Below are 14,649 nucleotides of genomic sequence, written 5' to 3'. Positions count from 1 at the left end.
CATGATTCCTCGCAAAATTCACTTTCCCATCTCCATGAGCGCTTCATCCCCTCCGTCACTCAGGAGATACAAAATCTCACTGATCAGGAAAGAAACATACAAGAAAAACCAAAAAAAAACAAAAGATCATTCATTACAACTGCAATTACAGCCCTCAACAGCAGATTTATGTCTCTTAGGTGTGAACATTTATGTTTCTGTCAGTTATTTTCTTCATTTGGTTCCTTTTTCATAGGTATAAAAGGACGATATATACATAGATATATTCAAATGGTTAGAAAAAAAAGATAAGACAATTAAAAATAATCTTTCAGTCTCTACTATCTGATGTCTTTCTAAATAATAGTAACATTCTTAATGTTAACAGAATAATGAAGCTTCAAGTGAAATAGTAAAGAACGCTACTCTTTTTTTTGCCCACATTTGAATATAATTCAGAAAATAGTTGCAGATTAAAGTACTGGAAGGCGTTTTTGTCGCGGTGTTGTGGTTTGTTAGGAACGTCTGCTGAATGTAGCACATGACGCATCCTTGTTTATGCTTTACTTCTTTGGCTAGCTGAATCAAAAATAAATACATTCTACTGCAGCTGTTGTGTGGTGTATTGCAACCTCTTTTAGATCCGTAGTCTCACGTACATTATCTGTTGTGTTGAACTCCTCAAGTTGTCCCTCTAATGCATGTTTTTCAGCTGCAGGTAAATCTAATTTAGATCTGTCCTGGACGGACACACTGAGGCTGGACGGACACACTGAGGAAACACCTGCCACATCTGGTGCTCTAAAACTCAACGTCTGTACAGTCAATAAAATGGCTGAAGTTTCAAACTTTTCTGAGCTTCTATAGGGAAAAAAAAAAGTAATTGAACTGTATTTTTCAAATGGGTTGGAGTTTTCTTTTTATTAATGATTTTGTCCAAAGGACTCCATTTTAGAGCAGTATTCACACTTTTTAAAACTACTTTACCACCTTCTATACCAAAAAAAAAAAAAAAACGTGTAATATTTTACACATCGATTCAGGTTGTCTGTACAATATTTAAAGTTTTTTATCTGAACAGGACTAGCTTGGTCATATTCAATATCAGGCAACATAAAGAAAAGTACAGATAAGGAAAACATCTGATTCCAACTCACACTTTTATTGTTAAGAAGAACATGGTTGTGTAAACATAAGTACTTTCTCTTTGATACATTTGATCAAAAATAATTTTCACTTTAGGATTTTACCTTTTAACACTGACTTTAATGCTCAGAGAAATAAAACAAAGTCAAACCAAAGCACCACCATATCATACAGCATGTGCAAAATCTAATCAAATTAAAAAAATTATGCAACTTTAAAGACTTCAGAGTAAAAAAAAAAAAAAGAACAATCCCTGAAGGAATGGGATTTCTTTTTTTTTTTTTTTTTTTTTTTTACTACCCAGTAAATTGATGCTGGATATCCCTTTAAATACCCCCCCTCACCAAACATAAAACATGGATGCCGCCCCCGAAAAAAGTTTTCTTTAGCAAAGTCACCACAGGGAGATCCAAAGTGCTGATCCAGACTTCACTAACTGAAGCTCATGCAGCAATGCAGCAACATGCGCTGTGCTCTTTTACATGAACGGTGTTATTAGTGTTCTCCCTGACCTGTTCCCTTTTAGTCAAGCCCTAATCTAAGCTTCAAACTCAAACCTTAAAGACAAACACCACTTTAGTGATGCTGGTCTTTACAGAGCCGCCAGTCCCGCAGCTTCCCAGAAGGAAGATCTACTGCATCACAATTCCTCCGAGGCATTCGAAGCCAGTAAAATATGTTTCCCCCTATTAATCTGCCAGTGTGCATTTCCACCGCTCCAAAATGTCCACGTAGCGCTCGATAAATTCCAGAGTGCACGCTATATTAGACTCCGCTGAAAGCCAGCACTTTAATTGGCAGGTCACACTTTGTAATAGCCGAAGACATCCACTTACAGAGTCTAACAAGAAAATTTGAAATGCATCGGCTGTACAGTCATTCGATGACAAGCTCTGAAGCGCTTCAATTTCCTGTTTTGGATTAAAGTGTGGAGCAGCAGGAACAGCAGTAGCAGCGGCAGCGGCAGCAGCGGACGGAGATGCTGCAGAGCCCTCCCAGTCCGGGGTGGCGGTGGGGGGGGGGCTGCGCTGAGACGATTAAATTACAGTGGTAGCGCCAGGCGCTCACATCAGGTTGTGTTCTATCAGGTTTAAGTGCATGATGTAGTGCTTCACGTCCTTGAAGACAATTTGGATGTTCTCTGTGTCTGTGGCGCACGTGAAGTGGGGGTAGATCGTTTTCTCATCATCCACGTTGAGACTGAGGAACATGTCCAGGATGAACTTTTGTCCAGCCTCCGCGTCCTGCTGGGGACCTGGGAGAGGGGACCAGCGGGACATTTTGCTTAGTGTACATTTACAGAGCAAAACTGCTGATTTCACTTGAGTTAAATAGATGCAAGGTGACAATTGCAGATGCATAAGAATGATTTCAGGGTGTTCCCTGGTAAAGATGTGTCAAAAATGCCTTTAAGTAATCTTCCCGAATGGCAGAGAAATCTCATCTCTAATCTTTTGGATCTTTGTCCATCCCTCCTTGCACAATCTCTCTTGCTCATTGCTGGGATGAGTGTTTACTGAAAGGTCTGTCTGCACTCTTTTTCTGTTTTTTTTTGTTTTTTTTTTGTAGAGGGCAACAGATTTTCTTATATAAAACCTCCCGCCATTTCAAAGAGTTCGTGATGCCACATAAACCACGAGGGCATGAGGTGTTTTTTTTTTTTTTAGAATCTTCTGTTTTCAAGCCACCCACCTGGAGCGATGTTGCCAATGTTATATGACTATTTTTATTACTTATAGTACAGCTAATTATAATTATGATTGTAAGTCATTAGAATTGCAATTATGATTAAAATAATCATATAATTATGATGATACATTACAATTATATTTGACTTTAGCTCAATGTGTAAGGCTCAAAATTAGTCTCATTGTTCCAAGTTAAAATCCCACCCCTGGATTCCCGACTCCACAGTTTACATTTGTTACGGTAGGACAGACTTTCTTCAGATAGAGTTTAAATTCAGAAATTTCTCAAAGTTTCCCCTAAAAATACAAAGAAAAATATTCAAAAATGATCGTTTATGGAGATTTGGTGTCACTAAGGTGGCTGTTTTCTAACTCTGTGTGTTAGGCTTTCTTCTTGTATGCACTGTACCAATCTTCTCACATTAAGCATTATCAACTTTGTTTAGTACATGTGTATAAAACAGATCAGACTACACCTCGAATTTAGATTAATTTTATAGCTATTTCCAACACCAGTGATTGTAATAAAAAAAATCATATCCCATATAAATGTACTTAAATTAAAGTAATAAAGTGAAACATTGTGATATCACGAGGCTTTTTACACATGTGAAGGGGGAAGTAGGTGTGTAGGATGCCGTACTTTTAACATGTGAGCCCTTACCCTTAAACTCTGGGAAGTAGTCCACCAAATGTGAATACATGATTTTTTCCTTCAGCAGATCCATCTTGTTGAGAAACAGAATGATCGAGGAATCGCTGAACCATTCATATTTTATGATCGTCTCGAACAAGGCCATGCTCTCCTCCATCCGATTCTGTGGGAAACACACGAGCAAGAGTGAAAATATTAGGAGAATAACCCGAGAGTCGTAATTCAGCGGCGATGGGTGTGAGCAAATTCAGCTGGCTGCCAGATTAGTCACAGAAAACAGTTTTCCACAGAGCAGAGTGACTAAAGGGCTCCCCCTGCAGGTCAACCTCATGCACAGCCACAAAGGAACATTGAGAGGAGGTTTTTGAGCGTGACCAAAGAGAAATAGAAAGAGAAAGAGAGAGAGAGAGGGAGAGTGGGTGGAGAAGGGAGAGAGGCATCAAGCTGGTGTCGGACTTGAGAAATCTGGGTCATCATTTCCACCTAACACGTTTGGCTTTAAACAAAGGGAACAAACTCCCTTTGTGTCCCTTAAAAGGATTTTTTTTCTTTTTTTATCTTCCCAAAGTGAGCCTCTTTCACATCCCCCATGCACACAAATAATAAGACACTGTGTGAAAGGGAAAAAGTTTTATTTTGTAGGCAGCAGCAGCAGGAGCAGCAGCAGCAGCAACACCCTGCCTCTCACCTCATGGCTGGACTCGGCGAGGACCTGGTCGTACTCGCTGAGCGCCACCAGGAACATGATGGACGTGACTTTCTCAAAGCAGTGGATCCACTTCCTCCTTTCAGAACGCTGGCCACCCACATCCACCATCCTGAGGGGATGTGGGTTCATAAAGGGAAAAAAAACAACAAAAAAACAGATTAACGATTAAAAAGACATCATGGCGCAATCAAACGTCTACAGACTGCATGTTAGGGAGATGATAAAAAAAAAATGTTTGGGAGGAGAACTAACTAGAGGTGCGGTCAAAAATGTGCTGACCAGGAATGAACGTCTTGCTGCAAAGTCAACTCCCTCGAGCACCATTTAGATCTGCAGCAGAGCTTAAGGACAAGAAGAATGAAGCTGTTTGGCCACACTGGCAAATCTACGGCTACGCATGAAGGGATCCAGGTGAGGTTTTCAAACAATGAACCAGCTGCCAAGCATGGTGGTAGTAGTGTCAGGTTTTGGCACTCACTCTGCTAGTGGGGTTGTTGCGTCACAAAAATAAATGAAGTGTATAATGAACAAAAATTTGCAGAACTACATGTACATTCTGCAACTTCGCCCATTCTCACCAATAAGGTTGGTGAAATAGGAACACAGCAGGGTTTTCTGAACAGGTGACTTTTCCTTAGTTCTCTTTATTCGGCCAACATAACGTAATGTTGTTCGTTTGTTTAGTGTGCTACGTTTTTATCATGTAAAGCGCAATCATTAAACTAGCGACTGAATGAACAAAACAGACCAGCATTATTCATCTAAAGCATTCTTCTCTAGACCTCAACTCTATTAAAAATGTTTAAACGATACTGAAAAGCCAGGGCCATGCTGGGAAACCAGTGTATATGAGCTCTATTTCCGATGAGTGATCCAAATGTTCGCACAGAAAGCGGACGGTTTTTCTGCTGCTTGCTATAAGACGTTTATCCAAGCGTTACCAGGAGTGCATCCGCACATTTAGCTTATTTGCTGATTTCAAACACGCCTCAACCTAAAGAGTTTAAGAATCTGGACTGAGTAACAAATCAGACGCAGATTAAGCTTTTACATTTCCTAAAATGCCTCCTGCTACTCATAATGACCCACAACTATCCCAGTGATGGAGTGTGTGTGAACTGCAGTATTTTCCATGCAAATACAGAGACGGTAAAAGTTTCTTTTATCATGTAACTATTACGTAAGGGCCTTAAAACATCTTCACTGCTTCTGTGCAATGAGATCCATGTTCTGTTTGGTCGTCATATTCAAAGCAGCAATCAGGTATTTCCTGCAGTCTGACTAATTGGAAATCATGCAAATACGACAACAGGAAAAGCGTAAGCAATCACTCCTAATGCGTCAACAATGTGCCTCGCATTTTGAGCTTTTATTTTTGCAACGCATGGCATTCGCATTACGTTCCCAGACACAGAGTAGTACTTCGCCAAGCACCCACTGTAATAACTTTTTACAGTGTGTGGTAGCAACCTCTTTTCCTCCCATAACAAGATAAGACTAAGCTTACCTGTTTTAGGTCAGTTAAGACTACCAAAATTGTTTTAATTTTGTATTACTTTCTTTAAAGGCAGACGTTTTCCCAAACAAAGATGAGAAATGGCTCTAAAGAATTTCGGAAAAGCCCCGATAACGAAGCCGTGCCTGAAACAATGCAGAGAAAATGTACCCAGTCAAAGATGGAGCTGCAATGATTAGTGGATCACAGCCATGAAAAAAATAAATAAAAAATTGTCAACCCGCTGTGAGGACGGATGATTATATAGAATGCTAGTTTACAGGAAGTGGTGGAGTCAGTGCTGTCTCCATTGTCTGCCTGTCGGCTGTTATTCAAAGCCAAAGCAAATGCAGGCTGCACAAACAGAGCTGCCCTTCAATATTAGAGCTGCTGCAGGGAATGAGTTTCAAAAAAATTCAAGCACCAGAGCCGAGTGTCAGCTCTGGACAAGGTAAGAGTCATTGAGTAAAAACGTGGTCCTTCGCTGTGTTGTGTGTAAGTTTGGATGTCAAATCCCCCCCCATTAACCCAGACTGAAGTACAGCAATACAGAACAGATCAATCATCTGCAGCCAAGAATACTTTTTCTTTTTTTTTAGAGTTGGGAATGCTTGGATGAAGAAAAAAGAGAGAAAAATAAAATAAAATAAGTGAGCAAACTGAGGCAGGGAGCACTGATCTGTAGAACGACACTTCCAGTGTGGTCTGTGTAAAATAAATATGAATTCATTCAATAGACCCGCATTTTTGAGTGAGAGTGAAATGGCCGTTGCCCGTACGACTTTCCCCGCATTTTTAGCACGTTAAGTTTAGTTGCCGAGCAACAAAGCAACAAAGTAGACAAACACTGTTCATCAGTCCCGATCGTCGTTGGTCTGTTCCCCAAATGCGATTCTTCTTCTTTATGTAGTCTCTACAGTGCTAACAAACTTCATCCGCCATTTGCATCAACTGTTTTTATTTATTTGAAATGATAAAACTAAAAAAAAACTAAAATATGTGACAAAAAATAACAAAATAAATTAACTATGTGCTTTTTTTTGGATTCCTAACAAATATTCCAATAAAACTTTTTTTTATATATATATCAATACTTGCCTCAGCAAACCAGATGTTGTACCTGTGATATTGAAGCAGCAAGAAACCCAGAGAAGCATAAAACAAAAACAATAAAACTCACCTGAACACCACATTCTCCAGGTCAAAGGGATACTCTATTATTCCTGTTGTAGGCACCCTGACCCTCAGGATATCTTGCTGGGTTGGCAGATAAGCGGAATCAGCAATTCGAGCCAAGTCACTGAGATAGCTGGAGGCAATGGGAGATATTGCAGAGTTAAAAAAAATGAAAAATGAAAAATTAGAATTGAATTATTTATTGAAAACTGAATTCTCAGTATTTGCTTCTAAGACATTTGGTGAAAACAAAAACAGGAATTATTATTAGACTCTTTTTTTGTTTTGTTTTTGTTTTTTGTCTGAGAATACTGAAGAATTAAGCACAGTAAACTATTTGACAACGTTTAAGGAGTTATTAGTCTGTTTACACTCACTATTTAGCCGAGTCTGAGAGCTGGTATTCCCTCCGCCGAGTGTAGCATTCCTGAATTCCCGGATCATTCCACAGGCTCTCCAAGGCCTCCACGTATGGGTTTGTTAACGTTTTCACGTTTTCCACATCAACGCCACTGATCAAGTCGGCGTTGTCCTGAACTCCAGAATGTAAAGTCAGTTTGACGTGCAAAGGTCACATTGTAAAATACAACTTTGCAACAGGATCGCCATCACTACAGACTGAGAACAAATGATTTTTCCATTTCACAAATTCTTCTTCCTGAGCTGCAGGTCTCTGCTTTCTCCACAACTTGATCCCTGACTTGTCTGCTCTGATCCCTTGATCTCATGATGCCGTTTGGTCAAACATGTTCTACAACAAACCTCTGAGACCTCTACAGAAAAAACTGGATTAATTATAAGATTAAATTTCACACAGTCGAACTCTACTTAATTATATTAATTTACTGATTCAGTACATTCTGAGGGGAATTTGTTGGACCAGATTTTATTTGTGGATGTCTCGGAGTTAACAGTGATGAAAACAAAACCCGAGTCTCATTTTTCAGATTTCATCTGCAAATAAAATAATTTATCGTTTTGCTTCTGCTCCAACATTATCTAGACCACTCTACTGACCTATCACATTAAATCTGATTAAAAATCTTATTAAAATACACTGCAGCTTTGTGGCTGAATCTATAACTTTGTTTACTTGCACTTTCAAAATGACAATACTTACCAAGCTGCTTTACAAGCTAGAAACATAGCTATTAAAATGTCTAAAGCTATAAATCTAGAGAAACATTTGTCACCTAAATATACTTAAAACTGAGTGCTAAATAACAACCAAAACAATAAAAAAGGAAATGTTATTTTTAAACAATGTCTTTTTTGAGTCTAAAATGGAGACGAGCAGCGACGCAGTGGAACAACATTTATCTTGTCAGAACCTTTGTGAACTTTTAACAATAACGTAAAGTTCAGTTCAGCACCTCTTGCTTTGAAAATTGGTTCTTCCAACTTCCTGTTTGAAGTTCTTCAGCTGCAGACCTTCAGCGCAAGCCTTCACCAATAATCTACTTAGGGTTGGAGCAGCTTGGCGATCATTTATGGCGAACTACTAGGGTCCGTTTACATTCAGGCACGCTTGTTTACGACTTACATCTCCATCAGGAAACATTCCCAGCTGCCTCGACGCGTAATGTGTCACGGCAAACATTTTATCCATGATTCATAAAGCGGCGGATTTGCACCGGTCCTTCTAATAGTGCTCCTACCACAAGCCGCTAATCTGAGCAAAATGCCGTTGTTAGGTGATGCATCTTAGTCCACTGTAAATAAACTCAACAGGCTGATTAAACCATCATTAACTTCCATCAAACAAAAACATCACAGAGCTGTTTGTCGGATCCTTTATCTGCCTACGCTGCAGTTAATTAAGTTATTTGTAGGAATATGCGGGAGAATATCGCTGCTTTGCCGTCTATTTAAATATTTACGCGTTGATGCTTGATGTGTCGTGCACAGTTTTACGTTATTAACACTGGCATTTGGTGTTTTACATCCAATATTCCAAAAAACGTTCAGCCTCAAATTTAAACAAAAAGCAAGCCGGCAAGTATGAAGAATTTCCAGCCAAAGTGACAGCTGCTGCATGCAGATTTTATCAGCACTCATTAAATGTAGCTCCAGGAGCTGTTTTAAAAACATTGTCTCGATGATTTTTATCATGTTTCCTGCTGGTTTGTAATGAACCGGCCCAAATGAAGGGCTTCCTTCCTGCTATAAGCTTGTAGAGAAAACACAGCAAAAGAGGCTGAAGGTGGAAGCTCCCAGCCAAGAGCCGGGTGTTCCCATTATAATGATTCGGATGCTGTGCAACGTTTTCCTGCTGGAATCATATTTCCCAAAACGGCGCAACTGCAAGCTTTTTTCAGTTTTATCCAAACTATTACCGCGTGTCATATTTCCGCCATCACTGTTCTGGAGAACTACTTTTTCTTTACTGCTGACAGATTCAAAACAGTTCTGGAAGCCAGTCATGTTTTTCTGTGCCTTGCAAAAAGTATTCACACACCTTGAAACATTACGCATTCTTCCATGCTGCAACCATCAGCTTCAGTGTTATTCGCATGGGTTTTACGAGACAGACACAAACAAAGTAGAGCATGTGTGTGAAGTGGGGGGCGGGAAAAAAAGATCTATCTTTAACTTTTTAGGCAATAAAAATCTGACAAAACTGTAACCTGTGTTTTCATTCAGTCGATCCGAGCCAATGCTTTGCACAATTACAAATGTGAATATGTTTGGTGTATGTTTATAACAACGTTGCACATCCAGAAACTAAACATTTTGTGCGTTTTTCTTTGCAAAACACCTCAAGCTCTGTCAGACTGAAAGACGAGTGTCTCTGAACACCGATTCTAAGATTTGCCACAGATTTTCAACCGGAGCTACGTCTGGACTGTGACTGGACCATTGTAAGACATGAATATGCTTCGATTAATAGTCCCAGAAACTACTGTGGTAATATTGTGGACATTTTAAATATCCAAAATACATAAACATACCATAAATAAATAAAACGTAAAAGTGAGTGAGTGCAATCCACACCACATTTGAAGTGTATACCTGAAAGATTGTGGTTGTGCTGTAAATGCAAAAACCACAAAGAGTGTGAATACCTCTGCAAGGCGCTGTGCATCAGATGATAAATGGATCATGTAATTAATGCAACAGCCCTATTAGTCTCCTTTTGACAGCTTCCTGTAAGACGGGCATACATTCTGTACACAGAGTCCTGTTGTCCACAGATAAACCCAGAAGATGCCTCAGTTGCAGAGTGTGTCCGTAGCAAAGCACAGTTAAACGTTCAACCGCTTCGAGGCACAAAGTGGTACAGGTTATCTAATCTTCAGCTTTATCAGCAAAAAGAATCAATTAAAGCGACGGCATCAGAACTAGAGACTCAAATAAACAAACGTGGATCATAAAAGAATGTCTCTGTCACTCTCTCTCTCTCTCCCTCTCCACTAGATACAGCGTTTGAGTCTCTATGGCTAATAGAAGCAAAATAAATGTTGAGCAGGCTGCTAAGGTGGAGTGGAAACTGCTGCACGTCTTCTACGCCGCACAGATAAAAGAGAAGTTGGACAGCAGCATGCGTTCAGTCAGACATTTATAAGACAGCACAAAAACAAAGAGCAGTGCTGGAGGTCATCCCTCCTGCAACAGTTTGAATGCCCAATTAATGCCTCTACTAGCGATTCTGTTTTTAAGTCGAATTCACTCCAATTCGACGCAGCTCACTTGCTTTCCACCATCATCACATTTAAACTAATATGTTATCTCTGGGTTACAGATCCATCCTCGGTCCTCTGAGCCGACACGGATCTCCATCCCCTTATAAGTCAAAAGCTGACTCAGACTCAGCGCCTCGTGTCTGCCTCTCGTCCCGTCCTGAAACTCTCGCTGTTTTTTAACTGTTGTATACTTCGGCGGGCCAGCAAATTTAAGAGACTAATGTGCTCCTGTCATCGGCGTGACAGGTGCAAATTCCTGTGGGATTTATAGGGAATTGTCTGCCTTCAGCAGGCCTGCCGTGTTCTGCCGTGCGTTCATCTGAGAGACAGCCCTGCTCTGCAAGGAGACAAAACTCGCTGGCAGCAACATTGCAAGCCTAAACACTGTTGAAAATGACCAGAAGTGCTTTTCCGGGCCGGGGTGTGTTGTGCACTGTAATGCGCCTTTCGCATGCTCTGTAAGTAAACCTTGCGAATATCTCTCTGAAGCGATGTGGAGTAAACCCTCTTTTCTCACTTTGTCTGACTGAAGCGACAATGAAATGAAGAAGAAGGAAAAAAAAGAAAGGATGGAAGGAAGGAAGAAAAAGCTGTCAGGCCCTACCTGGTTGTGCTTATACTTGTAAGAGATCTGTAATGTGCTCATGGCTTGGATCATGGCCTGCATTGCTGTGAAGATGTTCTCATAAATCAGTCCGGTGAAGCCTCTCCTGTCCTCCTCAGAGTATCCGCGGCCGTGGATGATCCTCATCTGCTTGATGAAGGTACTCTTCCCGCTCTCGCCAGTTCCTGGCCACCGACAGAAGCGAAGGAAACGAGATCATCTCATTTTAAAACTTGGGAGATTTTCACACACTCATAAGAAGGAAGCAGAAAAAAGACATCTTAAAAACCGTAATGCGTAATGTGGTCTTTACTTTACAAAAACAAGAAGTTTTGCCTCTAAACTGTATTATGAAACTGTTTGCCTTAAACATGCAATTTGGTTGTATTTGTTTCTCTAGCGTTATTTCCTTTGTTTGTTCAGACTGTGACGGTATTGCCAACATCGTTGCGACATCTTGAAGAGGCAGCACTTTGTGTCTGTAGCTGACGAGTCTAAATTTACGGATCACACTTATGACCAGCACATAAATTGTCAAAGTGCAACTGTAATGTAGGAGACTCAAAGTCATGCTCGCTCTTGGATTCGAAGTAACGGGAACAGATCCCGCATGAGTCAGTCTTTGCGAAAATGCCTTTCAGCATGTTCACAGCGTTGCCGATTTTGTTCCTTGGAAAGATTATAGCCGCCAAAGACTGAGCAAAGTGTCTGAAACATTCCTCAGATGATATCACACTGACACGACAGCGACACACAGCTGGTCCAGATTTGTCAGCTGCACAAGCGTAATGCGAATCTCCTGCTCCGACACTATCGCAGCGATGTTTTTTATTGGATTTAGATTTAGTGACTGCGATGGCCTTTTTGTAACAGTTTGAGGTGCTCTGAGCTTTGTAACACGGTGTGTTATACAGCTGCGAGTGGCCCCCAACGAACAGGCACGCTCTAAGTAAGCAAGTAAATGTTATTTATATGGCAGTTTCTAAATATAAAAAAACCACTAAGTGCTTCACAAAGAGCACATAAATACTGTTGTGATGTTTAAACGAGACTCAGATTGTACCGAGGCGCCTAAGATGTTCCAAGAAAACATCCTCCCCACTCCACTACGCCAGTCTAACCCCTCGATACGGGCCGGATGGATCCACTGCTCTCATGTTTACGCCATTTTCTGATGCTCAACCCGAAATCAAGATGAAATCAAACGCTCATCCAATCTGGTATTGTCCAGACTGTCAGCCTGTGTGAATTGTTGCTTCAGTTTCCTGTTCTTAACTGACAATGATGGCGTAGAGCCTCCTTAGCACGGCTGTTACAAGGTTTAGAAATGGTATGCGTTCCCTGGATCTAATGAGTCATTATTTGAGCCACTTCTGTGCCTGTAGAACTGCTCTGACGTGTGATTATCAGCAAGACATATTGGTCCACACAACTGCTGTTTGATGAATATTTTCTCTTTTACGGATCTTATGAACGCGAGAGGCATTTCGCGCGTGAAGCCCGCAAAAGTAGCAGCAGTTTCTGAAGCACGTTCAAAGTCAACTAAATCTTCCGGATTCTTATGCGCAGTTTGAACTTGGTCAGGTCTTCTTCACCTCATCTAGATTTATCAGAGCACTGAGCTGTTGACTGGCTGGTTATTCCTTAATTTTTTTTTATTAACAAGCAATCATGAAAGTGGTTGGTTTATGATTGCTTTTGTTGTCGTTTTCCGCCTTGGAACAGCCTCAGACTTTGCATTGCGTTTGATGTAACTGAACCTATAAACTGCACAGTAAAACTTTAAACCAGTTTTCCCTCAGCAGTCCATGTTTACCATCAGTATTTGATTGAATATTGTGAAACACGGGACCGTTTATTTGCTAATTTTAAAGAGAATATGTAAAGAATCGGGTGATCATTTCTTGCTACTTACTGCACTGCCTTTTTTTATACAAATTAATAGCGAATGTGCACTTTGAGTTTTGGTGCAATTTACACGATTCAACAGTGAGATAGATGAACTCTGCGTGCAAATCACACAATGGCGCGGTTGTCGTTGCATGAGTATTACCTATGAAATACAAATGTGAAAACCCTGAGTTATCTAGTAGAAATACTGAATAAAAAGCAGTGTTTTTACAATTAATTAGTAAGCCTAATGAAAATTTGAGTTGGGGGGGTGGGAGCTGGCAAATATTTCTCCTAACTCCTAATCATATGTTAATAGCCAGAAGCTATTAGACAGACAGACAGACTGCGGTTTTCGTCCCTCACCCAGCAGCAGGAGCTTAAACTCGCGTTGGGAATCCTTCTTGTCCTTGCGGAGCTGCTTCTCAATCTCAGCGTTGATCCTCCGAGCTTCTTTGGCCTCTGGACTGAGGCAGCAGGTCCCCATGGAGCTCAGCGTCATTGCTCCAGGAAAACGCTTCACCTTACATGGCAGAGACACGCACAGCAAAAGTGAGGAACGGAGAGCCCCGCGCACCTTTAAATCTGCATTATTTTAGACTGCCAAATGTCTCATTTGAGCAACTTCAAAACACTCTTATTCTGACCTGGAAGCAAGAGCAAGGCAATTTGAGGAAGTGCGAGAACAACTGTTAAGTTCCTCTCTCTCTCTCTCTCTTGTGAAGAGGAAACATAGTTTGTGTAACAACTTTTGCGTAGCGAGTCTTTACAAACCCTACAGCAGAGCTCCGGGCGTGGCGGGCTTATTATGCTGGATTTTCTCCCCCTCCTCTTCAAAACGTTTTGAAAGAGAAAGAAAAATAGATTGTGGAATTAAAAAAATAGATAAAAAATAAAAAATATCCGCCTGACTAGTTTTCTGGATGTTCTGTAGCTGCCGTTATTCTGTGCGTTCAGTTCCCGACCTGCTGATACCTTGGATGAAACCCAACTAACTAAACCATGTGACAGAGGGCTGTGCTGTGATGGGAAACCGTGTGGGCTTTCAATATTACATTATAGGAGAACACATTTCCGGTGCTAGCCAGATAGCAACGGATGCACTTAACAGAGCAACAGGCAGACGCTTCACCTTTTATCATAATGCATCATCTCCTTACATATACCGTGCTCCTCCAAAGAAACAAACAAAAACATACACACACGCACACGGACTCAGGGCTGTGACACAGACTTTATTTACTTAACACTTGGAGTTACTACAAATATCTGAGAGCAAATACAGAATTTACCACTTGTGGACTCGCAAAGCTGCATCCGCCTCACACAGAACTGCATCTTCAGGGATGCTTTCAGGAAAAAAAAGGGGAAAAAAAAGAAAAACAAAAGTCCAAAAATGAAAAAAGTACACGAGTGAACAGATCTGAGTGAGGCTAGACAACAGTAAATCCATCCTTTCTAGTGACAGAAAACCAAATATTGATGAAAAAGTTGATAGTGTACTTTTTTTTACAGTAAAAGATTCAAAATATAATTCCATAATCAGAAAACGCGTAGGAAAGATTTCATTAGAAATACATTTACAAATAACTAAGTTCATTTGTCCCTTCACCAATTGTGCACC

At 40.6% G+C, this 14,649-nt stretch overlaps 1 protein-coding gene across 2 annotated transcripts; it reads right to left on the bottom strand.

Annotated features, from left to right (window-relative positions):
- Positions 1 to 1,120: 1,120 nt before the first annotated feature.
- On the bottom strand, positions 1,121 to 14,160 carry LOC103155140 (guanine nucleotide-binding protein subunit alpha-11-like). 2 transcript variants are annotated; one of them, XM_007576693.2, is made up of 8 exons: positions 13,673 to 14,160; positions 13,392 to 13,548; positions 11,136 to 11,320; positions 7,226 to 7,380; positions 6,853 to 6,981; positions 4,157 to 4,286; positions 3,478 to 3,631; positions 1,121 to 2,380 (listed from the first exon to the last, which is right to left on the bottom strand). In XM_007576693.2, the coding sequence occupies exons 2-8, from the start codon at positions 13,525 to 13,527 to the stop codon at positions 2,190 to 2,192; spliced, it is 1,080 nt and encodes a 359-aa protein (XP_007576755.1). In that variant the 5' UTR covers positions 13,528 to 13,548; positions 13,673 to 14,160; the 3' UTR covers positions 1,121 to 2,189. The 2 variants fall into 2 exon arrangements, with proteins under 2 accessions (XP_007576755.1, XP_016518815.1); XM_016663329.1 differs by having other exon boundaries at positions 13,800 to 14,160.
- Positions 14,161 to 14,649: the final 489 nt, after the last annotated feature.

Source organism: Poecilia formosa, unplaced genomic scaffold, assembly GCF_000485575.1.
Source record: "Poecilia formosa unplaced genomic scaffold, Poecilia_formosa-5.1.2 Scaffold414, whole genome shotgun sequence".
NCBI classification, from domain to species: Eukaryota; Metazoa; Chordata; class Actinopteri; order Cyprinodontiformes; family Poeciliidae; genus Poecilia; species Poecilia formosa.
This window is presented reverse-complemented; position numbering and strand designations above follow the sequence as displayed.

Coding starts and splice junctions, on each gene's coding strand:
- LOC103155140 (XM_007576693.2), bottom strand. CDS start 13,527: ATGACGCTGAGCTCCATGGGGACCTGCTGCCTCAGTCCAGAGGCCAAA. Junction 7,381..11,135: donor ACAAGTATAAGCACAACCAG/GTAGGGCCTGAC, acceptor TCTGGAGTTCAG/GACAACGCCGACTTGATCAG. Junction 2,381..3,477: donor CTACTTCCCAGAGTTTAAGG/GTAAGGGCTCAC, acceptor CCCCTCTCCCAG/GTCCCCAGCAGGACGCGGAG.